At 35.8% G+C, this 22,556-nt stretch overlaps 2 protein-coding genes across 2 annotated transcripts; one reads left to right on the plus strand and one right to left on the minus strand.

Annotated features, from left to right (window-relative positions):
- The first annotated feature begins 3,527 nt into the window (after positions 1–3,527).
- LOC132556822 (uncharacterized) lies at positions 3,528–12,085 on the plus strand. Its single transcript, XM_060221299.1, has 4 exons — positions 3,528–4,160; positions 4,490–4,739; positions 6,559–6,657; positions 7,200–12,085. The coding sequence occupies exons 1-4, from the start codon at positions 3,528–3,530 to the stop codon at positions 12,032–12,034; spliced, it is 5,817 nt and encodes a 1,938-aa protein (XP_060077282.1). The 3' UTR covers positions 12,035–12,085.
- Positions 12,086–15,903: 3,818 nt separating this feature from the next.
- Positions 15,904–22,348, minus strand: LOC132556226 (serine/threonine/tyrosine-interacting-like protein 1). The gene is made up of 9 exons (XM_060220647.1): positions 22,210–22,348; positions 20,840–20,901; positions 20,196–20,295; positions 19,919–19,987; positions 19,338–19,405; positions 18,048–18,193; positions 17,186–17,283; positions 16,680–16,792; positions 15,904–16,035 (listed from the first exon to the last, which is right to left on the minus strand). The coding sequence occupies exons 1-9, from the start codon at positions 22,316–22,318 to the stop codon at positions 15,904–15,906; spliced, it is 897 nt and encodes a 298-aa protein (XP_060076630.1). The 5' UTR covers positions 22,319–22,348.
- Between the last annotated feature and the right edge of the window lie 208 nt (positions 22,349–22,556).

Genomic DNA, 22,556 nt, shown 5'->3' on the forward strand with positions numbered 1-22,556 from the left:
ATACAGCAGTTTGATTAACAAGTTTAGGGTGAATACTGTCTCTAAACAGCAGTTTGATTAACAAGTTTAGGGTGAATACTGTCTCTATACAGCAGTTTGATTAACAAGTTTAGGGTGAATACTGTCTCTATACAGCAGTTTGATTAACAAGTTTAGGGTGAATACTGTCTCTATACAGCAGTTTGATTAACAAGTTTAGGGTGAATACTGTCTCTATACAGCAGTTTGATTAACAAGTTTAGGGTGAATACTGTCTCTAAACAGCAGTTTGATTAACAAGTTTAGGTTGAATACTGTCTCTATACAGCAGTTTGATTAACAAGTTTAGGGTGAATACTGTCTCTTTTTTCCAAGGTTTTTATCTTTTTAAGATGTTGCCCCTTTGTTTTAAACCAATTTCTTTGAAACATGGAAGGCTTCTCAACCATGACATGAAAATGTGTTTTCCTGAAAGGCACTTTGTTGTAATTATTTTTTTGGAAATCTTACTTTTCATATTGTCTACTGTCTGCATGCTTGCTTGTGGATGTTAAAACATGTGTAAAGGTATATACATGCTTGTTTGTTACATCCGAGGTAAAATCTTCATGGACAGTAGAAACTTTGTTGTCTTCATCATTTGTCACATTCGAGATCAAATTCTTGTAGACAATGGAAACTTTTGTTATCTTCATCATTTCTTATATACAAGATTAAATCCTCATGAACGGTAGAAACTATTGTTATCTTCATCTTTGGTTACATCAGACTTCAAATCCTCATGGACGATTGAAACAAATGTATAATGTTTAATGGATATGCAATCATAGAAAAAACTGCCAAGAAACTTCAGGTCTGAAACATCTGGACAGTATTTTCAAATAAATTGCCTGAAATTCCCTACCCGCGGTCCATATAAGTTATGAGACTTGTATTGAAGCAGGGTTGTCTTTTTCAGTGTTACTGTTCCCTAAATGTGTACCCGAAGACTGGTGTCATTTGGTCAGTTTGTATTGGAGAGGTAGGACTCTAAAGTAAACAAGACAAGTGACTTTTGCAAAATGGACAAACTGAAAGAACAGTGATTCAATATTTGCATGAGAAAGGTCCAGCACCTAAGGATATCCATACTGATATGGTAGCAACACTAGGAAATGATGTCCCTTCATATGCTACAGTGAAAATGTGGGTGGCGGAATTAGAATTAAACCGTGGCAGGCAGAGCCTTGGGGACGACGCCCATTCTGGAAGGCCTGTCACGTGCTGTGTGTCTGTCTTATATTCCATGATGACACCAATCTGTATTCACGCACTTCCGTATTACGTTTTTCTTTTCACGCGTGAAATGCAGCTGAGGGGGAAAACCTTATTTAATACTTGATTTTTCGTACTTTTATCCGTCAATACTAACAAACACAGATTTATGGTTATAATGATATATGAAAACTACTGAGCTTCCGTATTTCGAGAAGACTCAACATTTCAATATGGCTACTATAATACTTTCCTACTAACTTCTTTTACCCTTTTCTAAATGGCTTATAATTCTGTAATGTAAACATATATCCAATTATATTAGAAGAAACACTGGGATACACAGAGTCGTTTTCATATACATTGTTGACAAAATCGCTTTACGCAACAGTTGTTTTCCCATGTTTACCGTCAGATGGAAGAACGTTCTGATGGAAAGCTCGTTGTTTATTATATGTACCGTATTTCTCCGGCAATAAGCCCATGCTCGGTAATAAGCCCACTCCCCCTTTCTGCCAACTCCTATGCACAGGGGGGATGTCCGGTATTAAGCCCACCCCCATTTTTGACCTCAGCCGACCTGTCCCGGTCGGAAGACTTACCGATCGGGAGAATGAACTGAGCAAACTGAACTGTTATTCTGTCGATGATTGAAAGACTTCTCATAGAATTTCTGTCGTGTTTGTTGCATCATATGAATAAAAATACAGTCTTGTTTTGTATTGTGCCGGTGTTTGTAAGATTGTTGCATCATAAAAAAAAACAGTCAAGTTTTGTATGAATACATTAACCCAGAAAGTCGTCTGCCGATGTTCATCGACGCAGTCATGCGTGTACATCTGTGTATACACAAGCACAGGCACTCGAGGCCAGGATATTATTTTTTAAACGTTGATTTTTGTTTTAGCACTCATGACTGACGTTATTTAAACGAAATATCAGCAGAATTCAAGTTTATGTGCCGGTTGACAAATCCGAGGTCCACGGTCATTAAAAATACACAAGGCAAGCAACTCCAGATTTTAAAAAATCGACCCCTCGCTTGGAAACTGGCTCAAAAAAAGTAGTTATGATAAGTTCCTTGTAAAACAATATGTATCCGTCATTATACAAATACATTTGCGGGGATGGAAAAATAATGGCTGGGCATTTAAAAAAAAAATAGAAAAAAAATCATTTAATTTCCAATTTCTAAGTTAATATATTTCCCCCACGATATTTTTCATAAATTGCGCCCTTTTTTCATTATCTGCATGATTTTTTTTTTCTATTTTTTTTTTGAAAAAAAATTCTCATTACCGCCAGCTTGATTGAAATTTGATGCATTCTGTATAATCCCTTACCATGATATTGTATCCGAGTTGGCAACTGTGGACTTTCTTTGCCCAGCCATTATTTTTCCATCCCCGCAAATGTATTTGTAGAAATAAAAATATCTATTTTGAAGTTACACGCGTAATGACATCGGAACCTTTCTTACCTGTTCACTGGTATAGTGCTATCCGGAACTCCTCTCCCAAAAAGTCGGAGTGACCGCCCTTGAAATGGCATGTTACTTCCGTCAAAGATAATTACATGGGCGATAAAATCTCCGATTATTGAGATGTTAATCTCATGTACGTATTGTGAATTTCTCGTTGCCTGTAATGTTATGCACCAAATAAAAGGTAAATATACACACTACCTACGGATACATATTGTTTTACAAGGAACTTATCATAACTACTTTTTTTGAGCCAGTTTCCAAGCGAGGGGTCGATTTTTTAAAATCTGGAGTTGCTTGCCTTGTGTATTTTTAATGACCGTGGACCTCGGATTTGTCAACCGGCACATAAACTTGAATTCTGCTGATATTTCGTTTAAATAACGTCAGTCATGAGTGCTAAAACAAAAATCAACGTTTAAAAAATAATATCCTGGCCTCGAGTGCCTGTGTACACAAGCACATTGACGGGTGGCCAGGTTACCATAATTAAAGGTATAAACTACCCTGGCTATAATACCTGGTATGTTTTCGTAGTGTAAGAATAGTGCGAATGTGAAACAATGGTGGCTAATTGATCAGCGTGGTCACTGGACGAGTATAACACGCGCTTTATGAAAACAGTTACAGTCAAGTAAATATAAAGGCCATGCCCGTTGAAGTCGGGTGTCGCTATAACAATAGCGCCTAATGACACCTAAAATAACATCAGTATTAGACACTTTGAGTAAGAGCTAGACATCTTGAGATCAAAGGTGCCGTAATGGGATAAATAAGGAGAGGTGTCTTGCTTTCATCATTCTACAGCATCATGCCTCTTAGTCGTAAGCGCTACACAGTGAAGGACAAGATCGACATCGTCCACTGGTTTCGAGGGAACGGCTCGAACTATTCCGCCACACAGAGGGAGTTTGGAGTTGACCGGAAACTCATCAGAACATGGAACCACGATTACGACAAGCTACTTATGAACTCCGGTGGGAAGACAGGATCCCTGAAGAAGATTGGTGCAGCGACGCCACCAAGGTCTATGGAGCTTGACAACGCCGTGTTTGAATGGTTCGTGGAGGAGAGGGCCGAGGGACGAGCCGTGACTAATTATATGCTACAAGCTCAGGGCCGCATCATCGCCAGCCAGCTTCGAGTTGATGGTTTCATCGCATCCAACGGCTGGCTACGCAGATGGAAGAAGCGCTTTTCTGTCGGGATTCGCCGCGGGACCAACGACGCACAGAAACTGCCATCAGATTATCAGGAGAAGATCGCCGCCTTCCACGACGCCATCCGCCACCTCCGCCAGGCCAACGACTATACCGCGTACAACATTACCAACATGGATCAGACTATGGTCCGATTTGACACGCCATTCACCACGACCAACTCCATGATCGGCGAGAAGACTGTCCGTATCACGAACAGCGGCGGGGCCAAGAAGGGTTGTACCGTAGCACTGTCAGCCACAGCGTCTGGTCACAAATTCCCAGCTTACATTATCTTCAAGGGATGTATTAAAATGTATTTTACCATGACAATCTTATACAATACTGATTTCCAATTAAAACAATTAAATAGATTAAATAGATAATTTTATTTATATACCTATAATTGGACATTAGTAAATAATTGAGTAGTCTTGTGTTATTTATAATTACCGTACATAAAACAGGGACTAATGATATGATTCCCTGTATAAACAATACGCTATAATTACCAGGTATTTTTATTTCATTTATTTATTTATTATTATTATTATTATTATTATTATTATTGCAGGAGAAATCTGGTGAGCTGTCGTCCCGGATCCAGGCTTCACTTCGGATTCCTCCGAATGTTCGAGTATCCGCTTCCCAGAACGGATGGATGACGGCTGCCGAGGTGCAACGCTGGATTCGGCGAGTGTGGGGCCCGAACACTGACGATGTCCGCAGACTGCTCACTCTGGACAGTTACCGTCCACACACCTGTCCGTCTACCCTTGAGATCTTCAAGCAGTATGACACAGACATCGTCACCATTCCCGGAGGTATGTATATAATATTACATTTTAACATGGAAGTGCGTTTATTCAGACAATTACGGTACATAAAGCAATGTTCTGCAGACCCCGGAAATGAATGTAGGTCATGTATATATAGAAACATTATGATTCCGTCATAATAAAAATCTTGGGGAATTCCCCTTACTTGCCTGCATAGTCCATGATCATACATGCATGTAACTTAGTTCTAGAAAAACCTTAAAAGTATGCACATGAAAGACAGATGGAAAAAGAAATCACAATCATCGAGGTCAGTATGTTCTTGTTATGATTTCTGATTAGCACTAATTATGAAATTCAGAGTTGGTTGCAAAGATATCAATGTTTACACAGTAGTGTAGTCCAAATTATCCTGACATTTTCTCGATCTGGAATTGACGTCGTTTATCGATTTAAGACCGTTATTTCAAAAATCGAAAGAAAATTACACTGTTCACACTGTCAGCACGTAAATACACGTAAATTATAATACTATTCTTTATACAGTTTTTTTACATCTAATTCTTCATTTGTATTAAAAGTCGGCATTCACTGGTGTGCCTTTTGTACTATGAGATGAGAAAGTCACATATTTATGTAAAAACGAATTTGTACGTGAAGAATATAATGATATAACACATATATGTAAGTATATGACACCATGCGAGTATTTAACACAATGTGAGTATATGACAATATGTGATATATATGATAATACAGTTCGTTATAATGTATTGTCACTGTTTGTTCGCCAGTGTTCAAATTCAAATTCTGTTGTGTATTGACAAAGAAACTACTCCCCGTGTGTAGATATTTCTCGAACAATAGTTGCGGAGAGCTTTGGAGAGTCACGACATGGTTGACTTACTTTGACGTAAACAGGTTCGACAAAAATTCACCCACACGCTAATATATCTTGTGTATCCGGCTGAAAAACTCAGCCAGAACTGTATAACAAGTTATATTGATTTAAAAATTAATTTAAACATGTTTTAAAACTCTGCAAAGTTAACGAAAAGGTTGAAACTGATCGATTTGCTCAATTACATCGTCTTCCTGGTCCAGGGAAATCGATCTCGTAGCCCCGTTCGAGGAAAATTGAACTCATGTAGCCTTTTCGAAGGAAGTTGACCTCATGTTCGAGGTTACAGCAACAATAAAGGTAAATTTAATGAAGTATTTCGGCTTTGTCCTTTTTGTTATATTCAAACCCATTTTTTTTTAAATTTTGATGATCATAGAAATTTCAGTAATTACTCATTAATAGGTCATCGATTTCACCGAGATTGCCCTTAATTGTGAATAACAGTATTTTGTTTGCAATGATATTTACTTTTTATAAACAAAGGCGATAAAAGCAAGTCTAATTTCAGTGATTTTTTTTTCTATTTCATCAACTTAAGTGATAGGAACAATATGAAATTCCCCTAGAATAACGACTGTGTTTCCGTCGCATTGCTGTAATACCAAGCTGAAAACATGGCGGATCGAGAAAAACGTGAGTTTATTTCTTTAGTAATTTGTAATGTACTTTTTAATTCAATCGAATGGCGGCACGGCTTAGAATAAACAAAAGTACTTGGCGTTCGTCCGAAATTATCAGATATGTGAACATTGCGATGTTTATATGATTGTGTGGCTTATGCCTCTCCCGATATAGATTTCAAAATGTAGGCCCTTATCATCACAGGTGTATGATAAAGTTAAATTTCTGGTTTTACTGTTTCAAATTGAAATTTGTATTAAAGGGCGATAATCACTTATGTGTCATATGCTAGATTATTGGACACAAAATAACACCCGTATTGATTGCCTATGTTTACAGGAGTAGTCTTTAAGATAACAAACTACTTCGGTAATCAGGGTATCCAAGTAGGAGACTGCAACACCATGCAGATAGCGGAAATGTTATCCGGAAAAAAAGGTGTGTATTTCATCATTACATGTTAAGGAAGGATTCGTGTTCAAGATAAACTAGTACGGGGGTTATTCGACACAGTCACCTGCACATTCCCGACAATATGAAGTGGGTGTCCTTTATTGTTAAAAAATGAAAAGAGATAAAAAAAATTCCTAACCCTAGTTTAAAATCTCCACGATCATATGTTACTGAGCTACACCATTGCTATTGTTTAATGCTGTTTTTGAAAGATTGCATAAGGTATAGGTGGGGTTTCCTTTTTCATGACGCAAGCACAGTTCGTTTTGTAAACAAAAATGTAATAATATCTCCACGAAAAGATAAAGTTATTGGACGCTTTATCTGCAGGCACGATAACATCTTGAAGTGTCGATTTGTATTTTGAAATTCATTTTCCAGCTAACGGACGAGGTTTCACGAAATTTATAACCTTTCAGGATAACCTCTCGTAGCTTAACATTTTGAATAATGCTTTAATCACCAGTTTATTTGTATAGTTACGTTTTAATAGCACCGGTATTAACACTCCCTGAATATTTTTCCAGGAACCACACGGGAAGATGTTCACATAGATAACCTTCTATGTGGTGCACTTAACAGTATTCTAAACCCGAAACGTTCCAAGTCTCCACATCCAATGAATCTGAACGTGTTGGAAACGAAATTTATAGAAACGTTTGGAGATCATTTACCGGAGGGAAAGAGAACGTTCACAAGTACAGCTGGCATGTCGCTCCAATCATTCCTTCAAAAGCATGGGGATTATTACGAGACACACTTTACATCAAAGGGAAAGACAATGGTGCAACAAAGACTATCGACATCCGAGTCGGAAGAGATTCCCAGTGACAACAGTCATACACACGCTTGTAACAGCCGTAAACAGGCTATGAGGCTCGAGAAAGAAAACGGTGGCGCTTTGCAGAAGGAAAACATTGTATACGATCCCTTGAATGACAAAAACAGAAATACGGAAGAAATAAGTCAAATTGACAATGATGCTGATGGGTGGCAAACAGTTTATAGTAAAGGACATAAAAAAATGATAAAAGCAACGAAACAGAGTGTCAAACCCGAAAGTGAAAGGAAACAACAAAAATATGCAGATCAAGGACACTGTTTTATAAAACATCTTCTCGAGAAAAAAAGCAGTCACGATTTGAAGTTTGTGCCATCGGATACCATATACTTCCAGAATTACCTCTTGTTTACCATAGATATCATCAGTATGTGGAATACCCCAAAGGAGGTCCCCTCGTACATTGTCCTTGGTATTTTCGATAATGGCACAGATGGGTTAGAGTCTTACACCACCACAGGAATGAAAACAAGTCACACAACTGAGCATTTCAAAAAAATTTTCTTGTATGACTGCGTGGCCGGCAGTATCCCAGAGTTCTCGTATACTGAACTTTTTCTAGGAAACGATGTAGTAGGCGTGATTGAAATATGCAACACTGGAACGAGTCCATCTCCATGTGTGATGAACTGCAACCGGGAAAACATTGCTATTGCGACACGCGAAGGAGACATGTGGATTCGAAAGAACTCAACGACTATTGTTTGCAAGCCTACAGATCACATATTTGCACAGGTATATCGATGGTTTGCAGAAAGCCATGCAAATACCTCAAATAACGTGCAAGGTTTCGTTAATGAAAAATGTTCCATCCGAGAAACCGAGAACAAAGATTCGAACCCCATTGTTTATTCGCGACAGCCAAGTGCCGTTTCAGAAACGGACGATGGTTTGAAAGTATGTATTTCAATGGATCAGATGTTAGATGCTGTGAACAATTTTCGCAAGGGTCACTTCATTCTCTTGGCCGGTGATATATCCAGTCAATCCAAAAACATTGATGCAATCGCATGTGTACGCTGGCTGGCTGTTTTTGATTTCGATCCTTACAGCAGAGACCGAGGACTTCTTTGTTCAAATGAGGAACCCTTGTCCAAAACGACATCCCTTCATATCACCACATGGAAGTCAATCAACAAGCCTATATCGGAGTACGGAACTAATTGGTGTTTTATACGTGGATCAAGAGATGACCCTGAAAGTCGAGAGTGTTTCCAAGAATCAGACGATCTGCAGAGTTGGAGTCGAAAAATAAAACCGTTCATTGATCCTTACTTGAATGATATACAGGATTTCGTTGCAGATTACACCGTGCTGACCTCGATCGTTTTATGGCCTGAAGACGAAAGGATGCTCCCTTACATTCTGAAGATGATAAATAAGTTAGATGAAAACATTGATCCTCCTCCAAAACTCGTTGTCGTCCTTGAGTCAGAACCTCGGACTGAAGCCGGAAAAAGACTCTTCCGTATGTTTTGTGACGAACAGAACGAAAACGTTACTTTCGTTCGAATGAAGTTAAGCGACGTTCTGGATGGACTGAGTCATGCGCTTAAACAGAATGACAATACACATGAAGTCAGATTTGATCTACCTGTAACCGAACAAAGAGATGTCTGTGTATTGGAGAGAGATGCATCATGGCTGCGTGAGCATTTGAACGTTTTGTTCAAATCCAGCCCGTTTGTACAAAGGGAGCACGACATGGAGTTCCTGCAGGAAGAAAGCGACAGTTTCTATCGTGGTGGAACACTTCATTGGCGGACTTGGTACAGTTGTGAAGCAGGTCATTTTGATATAGAGAGAGATATTTACAGAAACGCCAAAACAGTCATTCAGACAAATATTCAGAAAGAGAAATCAGGTCTGGTGACACTGTGTCATGCCCCTGGTGCCGGAGGTACAACACTTGCCCAACGTCTCGCCTGGGAATTCCATGAGAAAATTCCAACAGTACATGTAAGGAACAATAGTTTCAGTCTCCTCGATATTGTCCCAAGGATTGAATTCATTTACAGTAAAACACGGAAACCAGTCCTGGTACTTATTGATGGAGAAGACGAGCAAAAGGTGTTTCATCTAATGCAGTATCTAAAAAGAAGTTGCATTACCATCATTTTGTTTGTGAAGAGGCGTCTCTGTAAGCCACAAGTTAGCAAAGATGACACCGAACAGCTGTGGTTAAGTGGCATCGTTTCTACGAAGGAAGCAAAACAGTTGACCCTGAAGTTGTCAGTTCACTGCAAGGATGACGAAAGAAAGAAAAGGAATTTGTCTAGATTGTGTAAGGAGACCGAGCAAGGAAAACGGCACCATCTGATCAATTTTGGTCTCACTGTTTTTCTGCATGAGTTTAGGGGTATATCGTCCTTTGTACAAGGCTACTTGCCCGTCTCGGGACACGTAGAGTCACCAACAGCTGACCAGAACATATTGCTCTTTCTAGCAATTGCGTATTTCTATGGGCACACATCACTTCCTTGTCAGTTCTTCAGCGAACTTCTCCACTTACCAGCAAACTATTGTATAGATCTAGATGATTTTCCACAGTCGGTCCAGTCTTTTGTTGTCGAAGACGAAGGAGAAGGTAAGAAGTCAAACATTCGGATTTGCCATAATCTGGTGGCAAAAGAAATCCTTGATCATGTTTTGTCACGAGGAAGAAATCCAAAAGACTCAATACAATTAGGACTTTCTGAACCAGCACGACATAAACTTGCATCTATTTGCTTAGAGTTTATAAGATACGCAAGCAGAAGGGAAAAAAGGGGTTCAATTTCGTCAAATACAGTTGTACACTGCTTGAGACAAATTTTCGTTGTACGGGATACTTTGGATATGAATCAGGGATCCGAACATCTGACGAGAAAGACTCTCATTTCAAAGGTTTTAATGGACATTAGATCTTCACCGCCATTGTACAGTGAAAGGTTAGAGGTTTTGAAGAAACTCGTTCAAGCGTTTCCTGATGATCCAAGTTTCATAGCACATCTTGGTAGGTTTTACGCAAACTGTCTTCCACATGAAGAGAAAGAGACTGAGAAATGTTTTCTTAAGTCTCTTGAGTTGTGTGAAGCCAATACCAGAGGAACCAGTGATGGGAAAATAAACGACAGAACGAGGCTCCCTATGATGTACATATATCATATGTATGGCATGTTTCTACTGAAACTGATCAAACGTGAAACCGGAAATGGTACCTTCGGCGCCGTTACGGGTAGCTCGGAATCAGAAAAAGCATCTAGAAACATAGATGAACTTCTTACTTTAGTTAAACAAGCATGTTCGCTGTTTGAAAAGTCCAGGATGTACACGCCTGTTGAACAGGAAAGTGGCTATGGTTATACCGGTGAAATTGAAGCTCGTCTTCATTTTTGTGATTTTCTTCAAAAAGAAGAATCTTTTCTCAGAAGTACATTTGAGATCACCCGTGAGAAAGTGAATATCTTTGTCAGAAAAAGTATCCCGATTATAGATCAACTTATAAACGAATGCACGAAAGAGTCACCTCGTCAAAAAGAAATCGGCTACTTCATTAACAAGTACACCCGATGGTACGACCACCTGTTTAAGGGAAAAGTTTTCACTTTGGAACAGATGGAAGACTGCTGTGACATTGATTCATGTCGACTGGGAATCGCTTTGACAAAAATTAACCACAAATCAGGGACCAGAAGTAGCGTCAATATCATGGACGATATCAAGAACAAGGAAGACATAGAGAACATAGTGAAATTGTATGAAAAGGTTTTTGAATTGGTCGATGTCTGTGATACGTACAGAGAGCAAAAGGTTTTAGAAACGAACCTTATTGATTGGTTGAGAGCAATCAGACACAAAGAAATGACCACAGAATACAGCATCGAGCATGTTCTTGGACTTGTAGCGAAAATCTATAACATTGTATCATCACCAGTTGTGAAGTTTTACATCTTCGTCCTGAAAAGTTTGTTAGGGTTTGGAATTTGCTCAGAGTCAAGACAGGTGGATACCAGTGTCCTTTATGATGCCAAGCAACTAAAGACTGATCTCAAAGCTTGTGGAAATGACGTGATGAAGTCCAGATACCCTAGGGAATGGATAGGGAATTCTGGAAATGGAATCAAGCTTCTAATCCCGGGATTTCAGTGCACGTCCTTGATGCCAGAACACAGGTTAACTAGGCATTTTCCACTGCTATATGTCTTCAAGGGATCAGTGTGTCATCCAAACAAGAAGAGGCTCGCAGGATTTATCAGTCTAGACCTTGGCGAAAACACGTGCCCGGTGGAAGTCTTCTTCATACCTGATATTGCAAATATGACAGGCTCCCAGCATGCAGGACGTAGGGTGGAGTTCACGCTCGCATTCAGTATTGAAAATGGATATGAGGCTTTCAATGTGACTTCTTTGAAGAAATATAAATGCATACACTTTCCATGTGGGGCTAGTGTTGAAATCACCTCTGCTGAAGAGTTTGGTGTTTGCTATGCTTGTAAACGGGCGGTTTACAGAAATGACTTCCTTGAAGAAGATAAATGAGAAATCTGCACAATCATTATAGACTGGTTCAAGAATCATACTCTTATCCCACAAAATAACTAATACTTCTGTGGACTTATTTCTGTAAATGAGCGTTATCATTAATAGCCCATTCAATTTGAATGGCAACAATTTATTTATGCAGTGGCAACTAAAAGATGGGAAAATAATTCAACTTGTCAAAACATCTTGGGCCATTGCAAAATATTATGCTAAATGATAACCAAATGCTTAAGATCTGTTGGTAAGTGTGAAGAAAGTGTGTAAAGTTTTATTGAAAACAACCAACAAGCCTGAAGCAGTTATCTAGACAAAGACCTTCCAACAAAGGGGTATAACTCCATGAGTATCAGAAACACAGCCTCAGGAGATGTGTATGATATGTGAAAAGGTTACTTTCTAGTACCAGGTAGTTTAGACTGAGTTGTGTTGACAAATCTTTCAACAATGAGGTATAACTCAAAATATGACAACTACGCATCTACATGATCACAAATAATTGCATAATTATATTAGAATTATATTAGAAAGAACCATTTTTCCAAAATTAGATTTGTTACTTTGAAGCTATGACATCATGATGCAAACAATGTGAACCTTCAGCCAATCACAGGTCCACTAGGTCATATTACACGAGTAATAAACATCAAAGACGAATACCAACATGTTGCCGGTGTAGCATGGAATTGAGAAGCATGGGGAAAGGAACCGGGGTCAAAATACCATAATGGTGAAATGAACCCCTCCCACATAGTGAAGTGAAGCCACTTAATATTTTGTTTTCAGTCTATGTTTCTGCACTTAATTTCTTATCACTTTGATTAATCAAATTCCTCCAAACATAATAAAATTGATTACTAAAAATGGTTGGGCAAATTTAGGGTGGGGCTGGGCCTTGGTAGAGTGAAGCATTACACAATTTTCTTAGTGGTTAAATTTTTTTACAAATATTTTGGGTATTCACCTTGATTCAGTCATACAGATAACAAAAAATATGTCTGGGGTGGGGAAATTTAGGGTGGGGCAGGGGGATGCTTCACCTCACCATGGCCAGACATATTTTTTATTATTTATGTATTTATATGATTGGATCAGGGTGAATTGCAAAACATTTATGTATTGAGGAACATAATTAACTAAACTGAAAAAAATTAAGTGAAGAAACAGCAATTGAAAACAATATATAAAGTGGCTTCATTTTACCATGGAGGGTGGGGGGGGTTCATTTCACCATAATAGTGAAATGAACCGCGGTTCACTTTACCATAGGCTTCACTTTATCATACTACATCGGTATCTGAATTCAAATTAGAAACTAGAGCAAAATATGAACAAAAAACAGCAAAAATAAAATAATGTAGAGTTCTGAAAAAAGGAGAAAGGTAAGGGTCTTCTACTTAATAATTAGTGTTAAATTCCCATTGTTTGTAATCTCACCTTGAATTCTTTTACAAGTGTTTGAGAAAATAGAAAAATAAATTTTTTTTTTTTCCTAATGTTAAAATTGTCCACTTTACTTCATTTTTCTATCACAGTATTAGTTGTATTTAATCCATATAATTTTAAGACTGTTGAATATCGAAAAAACACACACAATCAGGAAAAATATCCAAAAACGTTTTCTAAATTTTTGAATTTATTTGTTTGGGTGACATAACATGCTCAATAAACAAGTTTTCTAATCAATCACAGTACCTTGGTATATCTAAAATTTTAATATTATTTACAACAACAAATTATGTACGACACAAATGTTTGAAGGCAAACTTGTATCATACTTCAATTTTTCCATATATGGCGTGTTTATAGACATGTTAAAATGTAAAGACTTGTCCCGATCAGTAAAATAATAATTTTGTTAAAAACAGAATTACCACAGATTATACGAAAATGATAACACAATGAAAACATGAATCAATGGATAAAGACTTATCCACGTGTAAAATTTTTGTCATACTTATTTCACCTCCAGAACAAGGTAATTGTGAAATCCAGGAAAGTCTGACTAAATCCTCGCTTTGTAACATTGCATTTTATCATTACCTCATAACTATACAGCAAAGCTTTTCTGTTAATGATCACTGTTATATGTACTGTTGCTGTGTTTATTCTTGTACTTACAAAATCTTAAAATATACATATATATATATTTTTTTTTTTTTTTCAAAATGTGTGTTATCAAAATCATGGTATAATTACATTAACTTGAAGAAGACACTGTCTTTGATCCCCTTAATGCTGAAATGTGTATATAGAAAATGTTGTCATTCATAGAACTGATGTAATTCCTACATATTATAGATTTCAACTTCTATTTACAATTCCTAACACAACTTTATAATCTACTGAAAGTTGTTGTGAAATGGATTGTATCCAATGAATTCATCAGTTTTTCCATTATGTCCAACGTAATCATCACATTTTTCACTATATCAAACTTAATCATAACATTTTTCACTATGTCCAATGAACTCATCATGTTTTTCACTATGTCCAACATAATCATCACATTTTTCAATATATCAAACTTAATCATCTCATTTTTCACTGCCAAATTAATGTTGTAAACAATTTACTAATTTATGTTCCTTCAGTAGCTAGACACTAAACTGATCAATTCATGTTCATAGTTAATATGAATTGATCAGTTAGAATTGATAAAAAAATCCAATTAATATTTATATTGGCTATGAATGACAAACATGGAAACAGTTTATACATAATATTTTATAAATACTTCAATCAATGCGATGCAATTCAGCTTTGAGTTTCATTTGAATAAATAAAAGAACCAAAATTCTAAAAATAGTTGGTAGCAACCTACAGTCAAGTCTTTGCATTCATAGCTGATGTAAATGCCAACTTAAGCTGATAAGTGTTATAAAAAGGTTGATAGTACCCTAAAATCATGTCCTTATATTCATAGCTGATATAAATGCCATCAAAAATTGGCTGTGTTAAACAGTATATTGCAGTGGTCAATATATTTTAACATCACCGATCATTGGGTAAAGTTTTAAATATTTATCAGATAAGATTTTGATGTTGAAATACTTTATTGTTATAGAGAGATGTTTTCTAAGAACATTTCTGCAAATATATAAACAGTATTAGTGCAATAGAAAGCTTTTCAAAAATATATTTTTACATATTTATCTTCAAAAGTTGAGATGTAAACTGCTAAGTTATCATTTACCAAAACATTCCAAGCCAAGTTCAGTACATGAAACAGTATGACAGTTTTTCAGTTGTCTATCTTAAAGTTACCTAGGGGTATCATGGTTACCCATTACAGCACTCACCAATGATGATGTTCTTCAGTCAGATCAGGATAACATTGTCATATAAGGTTGGTGAGACCAATCCTGACATTCCATTGTTTAATTCACTTTTACTTTTTTCTACTACTATACTTAAGAAATGCATTCTGCTACAAATACTTTAAAATATTAAGGAAAATTTGTGGTAGAAAATGATCTACTTCTTCATCAAAACATATTCAAACTGCTAAAAATACTTTAAAATATTACGGAAAATTTGTGGTGATCTACTTCCTCACCAAAACATATCCAAAGGATTTTAAATTCTTGCTATCTCGTATTCCAAGATTAATTGGAAATGTTTCTTTGAGAATAAAGATGGGGAAAATACATAGTATAATGTACACGGTATAAAGACATGTGTGTTGAACATTAACACAAGGTAAGCACTACAGTTGGCTCTACAATGGACGGAGATAGGTATATAGTAGAACAATACTACATCTGTACACACTGGTAATGATAACAAATTCTCCAAATGTAAACTTGATGACATAAAATGTTTATGAATCATAATAAATGATAGAAATGAACACGTTGAGACTTTCCTTAATAATTTGGATCTTCTATTTGTGTTGTAGCTTTTCCAAATAAATATTCTTCAAATTTAGAGAGCTGCTGAATGAATCCTCTGTTTGGTCGAACTGTTGAGCAGCATTGTGTGAGATGACCATAAGCCTCCTGAAACCAACAAATTACAGGAATATTGATATCTACCTGAGAGTATGCAAATTGTGCATGTATACCCGAAAATATCTATGAAATGATTATACATGTATAATATTACATGATCATAGTGGTAAAATATGATAAACTTCATAATACATATAATTTGTAGTATATGACAGTTTGTATATCAAAATGAAGAAAACTATCATGTTACCTTACAGTTTCCTCAAATTCCCACACCAGATATTAGACATTTTAACTCAACCCCTCCCCCTCCATTTCCATCCCTCCCAGACATGTCAAAATATCAAATGTCAGATGTAGGAGATGGAAACCCCTTGGGCTAGGTGCAGCAAATTTTGTATGAATATGGGTTTCAAATCATTGTTGAATTCTTCTATAGTTGTATATCTTAAAATTTACACATAAATTTAATAACTATTCAGGGTTTTCCATAAGAGCCGGTCACCGGCCAATTTGACCGGCTACTTTGATCATTTAGCCGACTACACCAATACAGTTCCGTAATAATGTTCTGTACACGACTACACGTACACGGCAGGCCAGCCTCCTACTTTCACTACACAGCCTGCTACTAACAAAATTATGGAAAACCCGGACTATTTAATAAAACAGACTTCCAGGCATGACATTACCTTAAGTGTCCATTTGTAGTGGTGCATGAGGTAGGCAACAACCACTGTGGCACTACGACTGATCCCAAGGGAAGAGAACACCAGCACTGCTTCATTCTTCTCCTTGTGTGTGTCTGTAACAAAATGTTACATATAATGGATTACCTCCCCTTAATGAAATGATACCTAACTTTCAGGGATAATAAATGGTACCTTTATAAGGGCACAAGTAACTTTCCGATACAGAAAGTGATATAGTATTTTTTTTTTTTCAAATAATCTTTATTAATTTTACAACAATTGCGAAGCAAGTTTTTCCAACTTTTGTTGGCTCGGAACGAAACACATGAGGGGTCTTAGTGTGGGAGGAAACTGAAGTACCCAGGGAAAACACACATGGTTGAGTAGGTGACCCCATACCTTTTCACATCCATTCCGGGAATCGAACCCCAGACCGCTAGGTGAAAGGCGAGAGTCTTACCACTGCACCACTCGATTATTTTAAAAAAAAAAGATACAGTACTCACCTATGAAAGCACAAGCATGCTGTAGTTTACTGTAGAGGTCAGCTTCTGCCTCATCATTGACCTGTAGGTGTAACAAATGGGGTCCAGGCTCTGAAAAGCTGTACACAAACATATCGGTAATATACTTGTTGGCATATCTCTCTCCAGTACATTATACATAAAACAATATATCCAGAAGTCACTTTTATTAAAATGCAATTGACTTCAATTTTGAATAATTGCAAATCATGAATCTAGAATAATTTGTTGTTTTTCAATGTGAAAAACTTATCATAATCCTGATTATGAATAACAATAAAGATCAGATTACAAAATAAAAAGTGATGCTCATAATGATAGGGAAGTTAAAAAAGAATATGGTTATAATCTACTCCATTTTTAGGCAAAAGTATAACCAGTTTCTTATAACCACTTTTAATTCCACAGCCTACCAACAATCTTTTGACATCCCTTTTGGAAAACTGGAAGCTCCAAATTTGTATTAACAAATATCAACAAAATTTGCTGTATTAACAAGTACCAAATATTTGAAAAGTACTTATATTAAACCTTCTTTAGCTTAGTAAGGTTCTAAGAGTAAAATGCTGTACTATGTTAATACTATGTTACTATGTTTTTACTAGTACTTGATTTTGAAATTCATGAGTAAAAGGAATGCTCCATAATATTGAGGTGAAAATTTTGAAAGTTTAAAGCTTCCAAGCAGAGTGTGCTTGTAAGTTTACCACTCTAAGTCCCACCATTGTCTTGTTTTAGAAAGTATCAACAGACCAAACATCAATTTTATAACATAGTTTTTATGTCAATAACTCTACATAGGAGAAAAACTTTCATATATCTGACTCCATCAAAAACGTCTTACAATGTTTCTGACTCCAAACAGCAGTTGATATGACCTTTGATCTTTAAGTCTTTCTGAATGTATCTGGCATTGCCTTGTCTCCAGTTTCCCAGGTATAGAAACCCATGTATGATCTCAATAGGGTAGGACTTCATCTCATCCATTTCCTGTCAAATCACAAAAACAGACACCAGTATATACTCTAGGTACAGAAACCTGTGTACATATCATATCAATGAGACAGATACAGTCTGCTCAAAGAAAATACAAAAGGCCCAAGCTCCTGAACAGTGTGAACCCACAAATGGAAACAATTGGACAGAGGAGTCTTACCTTATGACTCTTCACTCCAAGATGGGTATTTGGGTATAAAGAAGATTTTTGAAATTTCGGTCAATTTGAACATTTTCTATCATGCCCATCATCCCCCAGGGATCAGCCAATGTAAAGCATCTTCAGACCCTTCCATCCATGAAGAGTATTTGATTCTAACAAATTTGAGTATTAAGTAGAAGATTTTTGAAATTTTGGTCAATTTGATCCCTTTTGGTCCTGCCCATCAGCCCCTTGGGGTCAACCAGGGTTAGCGTGTGCATGAAATCATACTGTCGTTCTATATGCACAAACAATTCTAACCAAGTTTGATCTTTCCAAATTGGGCTCAAAAATGTAATTCCTATAAAAACTATTGTAAATTTAACTCCTTCCTTAGGGGGAAATGTGAGATCCTTGGGCCGCAAAATTTTTAATTTTGGTAAAACACCTTCAGACCCTTTCATCGATGAACAGTATTTCATTCTAATATATTTGGGTATTGAAAAAAGATTTTTAAAAGATCAGTCAATTAGACCCTTTTTGGCCTCGTCCCTCAGTCCCCTAGGTGCTGGGGACCATACAATTTACAATTTTGGTTTAGCCCTTTGGCCATGGAAGGTTTCTACCAATTTTTATTGAAATCGGTTCAGGGTAAAATGAACTGGCTAAGACAACATGAACATTCTTCATTTACAGTACTGACTATTGAATATATAATCAGTGAGTAATATATGATTCATCAGATTATTTCCATATACAAAGAAATTGTGTCATTGAAATATGAAGAAAATGTAATCAAGTTACACAGTAAATTTCGCTAAAATCAATTATAATTATGATCACAAGAAACTGAAAAGTCTGTAATTACTAATTACTCTTGAATACTTTGAAACTTGTAATTGATTATGTTTACAGGATTACAATTTAATTGCCTCATGCCTGGAGCTATTTTTTATCATTTTTTTTTTTTTTGTTATCAATATCATCAATACAAACCTTTGGCATGAACATAATTTTCTGTGTTCTCAGGAATGGATACAGTGCTGAGAATTCCTCATAACCACCTGTTTACAGTGAAAAAAGCATGCTCTTGTGTTAAGGTGTCAGACTTCTAAACATGCAATTGTTACAACAAGTTTTAATACTAATTTACATCTAGGATATAGCATTCCTCTCTGTTAGTTGTTTTCTTATTCATACAGAAAGATTAGATATGTAAATTTCCTTGTACTTGATACCGATATTTCAACCCAGCATGCTTACCTGTGGCCCCCTGAACGTATTGTAAGGGGTACGTGTAGTTATTAATACACAGTGTAGTTTTTATCAATATAAATACCTGTTTCACAATGTCTACTTATCTTGGTGTCTCAAAAAACCACTGACTGTCAGTAAAAATATCTAACAACTGTAGTTACCAGTAATAATAATGTGGATATGAGATTAAGTCTTACTGGCATTAATCAACAATCTGTTGTAACAAGATAATTAATATATAGGATATTGATATTAGTTATTAGAAACATCTTATTAGGCTTGACTTCTGTAAGTTAAATGTTATGTGTTATAGAACTTACCTTTTAGTATTTTAACTCTATTTCTACTTCCTTTATCCCATAGCATCATCCCACAGTCTATGGCTTGACCTAATAATTACAAAATTTTCAAATCTCTGATATAATTCATAGATTCGTAGTATTTCATGAGAATGGATTATAACTCTGAAATTGTTCCTGGTGTGATATCAAGTGAACTCTTTTATATTTAAGAATTATGTTGTATATGAAGGAAATGAAATCACACATGACATTATTGTCCAAGTTCAAATCTTTTGGATATATATCTAATACTCACCTCCTTCACGGATTGTTTTTGTGTTACTGTCATAAACAACGACATTTTGTTTACACTCCAGTTCAGCATCATAAGGAACTCTAAAAGACCCTTCAGCATCCTGAAAAAAAAAGTAAAGAATTTACTTATAAATGAAGATAAAACAGAATATTTATCTGGCATCATGTTTATATGTTCTGCCTTTAACCCTAACCTTAAGCTTATTCTGATAGCATCTACATACATACCAAACTTATATTTTGGGAGGAACTTAGCCGTAGACAAATATGGTGGTCAATATGATAATCGTCATAGGAAAAATCCTCAAAATACCATCCAGATTATCTTGTGAGACATCCAACAGGTACAGTACCTAACAGTGACCCATTACTCAAATGACATGTATTTTTACATCTACAATTGCAGATCTGAATTTCTTAAAATAATCACCAACTATCTCCATTATCAGTTTCTGAAAAGTAGGACAATACACATTACTTGAAACAAAATTGACAATTCTTTGAATTTTTTACTTCATTTCTTTGTCCTTGACATGAATTGTTGTATAAATAACTGCACCAGTCACTTCACATCATTTTTACATAACAAATGTTAAATACGGGTAAATGTAATTAATTGTGAATGCCAAAACATTAATATCATACCTTTGGTGCTTTCTTAGCAGTTACAACATGACTTTCATTATATTCATTTTTATTCCTTGCATCTGAAAGTAACAAAATTAATAATAAATGAATGTGTTTCAAAAGGAATCAGAAAGTCTAGGATACCTGCTACTTTAGCAGCTTAATAGCTACAATTCATAAGCAGCTTAATAGCTACATTTCATTAGCAGCTTAACAGCTACATCTCGCATATAGAAGGTCTGATCCCTATGTGCAAGAGAGAATGAAATTAAAATGAAAAGGCTAATATAGGATAATGAATGATAATATTAGGAGCATAGTAAATAAGCATTCATATCTTGAAAGTTAAAAGGTCTAACTCTGGACCTCTCAGACTAACAACAATGCTTTTTGCATTTCTGAGTAGCAATTCAACCACAAACAGTATCACTGAAAACATAGACCCTTTTGCGATAATCTTCTTTCAGCACTTTTCATGTCAAAGATATTGTGCTAAAATATGATTGCACAAAGAGGAATACCTCCTATGAATTCCGATCAAAAGAGCTTTCTGAAATTTCTCCATTTCTCAAAATAGTCTAAAACTTCCCTTTTTTCCACAATATTACCCAAGTTGTAGATTAACTCATTAAGTAGGAACACAATTTGTTTCTATTGTTAATATGGTAAACACACTTAATTTTGCATAAACAAATTTGAGCCCATAATCTTTTTTTGTCAAATAAGTGCAATGATAAATTCATGCATCCAAGCAGTGTATAAAACTGCAAATATTGAAATCATGTTTAAGTGTAATTCAGTGCAAAAAGCACTTGATATAGGCTACTGCTAAAATATGTTCATTTATAGTAACAATTGTTCAAAATTGATAATATGCTAAAATGTGACAATTCAAAATATGTGGTCCTGCAAGTATTATATAATAAACTGTCAAAAAATCAGGTTTTATTTCATGTCATCATAAGCTTTGTAATCTTTGTCTCCTTTGGTTCAATGACCTAGAAGGTTTTGTTTACATGAGTCTTATTTAAAACTCAAACTGTAATTCACTTAAATACATCTTCAAGTGGAATGTAAAACTAATAAACAAGCAAAGAAAATTTGACACACACACCTAGCCCATTAAACAAAATGACCTAATTCATAAGGTTGTATGTTCCTGTTTCAAAAAATAGGGGGGATATGAAGTAATAATTTCAAAGACTCGCTTCATATATTGTAATAAAAATTGTAAATTAAAACAGGACGATAGTAGACTGAAATTTAAAGTGTGTTATATACGTCTCTGACTGAACAGGGTAAAAAAGTGTTATTGGCAAAAAGGCTTACGATAACACGAAGACATGAAACTGATACTGAAACGTACAAAGTAAAAGAACTATTCTTACCTATCAATAGTAAATAATTAGGGTCGCTTAAATTCGAATAAATGGTAGCTTGCTGAAGCATATTATAAAGATCTGTTGGCTCTAAAATGTCAAGTCCTTCCATTTCCATTTTGCAAGATTTTTAGTATCCTCTTCCTAATGTTTACGTGCAACATGTGCTGGAACCTGACAGCAGTTATTATATACAAATAGTATTACGCCATTAGAATATAGTTATCTAAGTTTTATTTCAAATTTAACAAGAAAAAGGGAAAATCTATTCATTTTATACAAAAGGAACAAATAAACTAAAAAAATAACGTCACTTATGTTGGACGGTCATTTTTAGGCCATCTTAAATTAAAAAT

The sequence above is a fragment of the Ylistrum balloti genome, unplaced genomic scaffold, assembly GCF_031769215.1.
Source record: "Ylistrum balloti isolate Yb309-2 unplaced genomic scaffold, AGI_CSIRO_Ybal_v1 Utg369566, whole genome shotgun sequence".
In the NCBI taxonomy this organism is placed as follows: domain Eukaryota; kingdom Metazoa; phylum Mollusca; class Bivalvia; order Pectinida; family Pectinidae; genus Ylistrum; species Ylistrum balloti.

Coding starts and splice junctions, on each gene's coding strand:
- LOC132556822 (XM_060221299.1), top strand. CDS start 3,528: ATGCCTCTTAGTCGTAAGCGCTACACAGTGAAGGACAAGATCGACATC. Junction 4,740..6,558: donor CATCGTCACCATTCCCGGAG/GTATGTATATAA, acceptor CTATGTTTACAG/GAGTAGTCTTTAAGATAACA. Junction 6,658..7,199: donor AATGTTATCCGGAAAAAAAG/GTGTGTATTTCA, acceptor ATATTTTTCCAG/GAACCACACGGGAAGATGTT.
- LOC132556226 (XM_060220647.1), bottom strand. CDS start 22,318: ATGGAAATGGAAGGACTTGACATTTTAGAGCCAACAGATCTTTATAAT. Junction 20,902..22,209: donor TAATTATTTACTATTGATAG/GTAAGAATAGTT, acceptor TGTTACTTTCAG/ATGCAAGGAATAAAAATGAA. Junction 16,793..17,185: donor GCATGCTTGTGCTTTCATAG/GTGAGTACTGTA, acceptor ATTTTGTTACAG/ACACACACAAGGAGAAGAAT.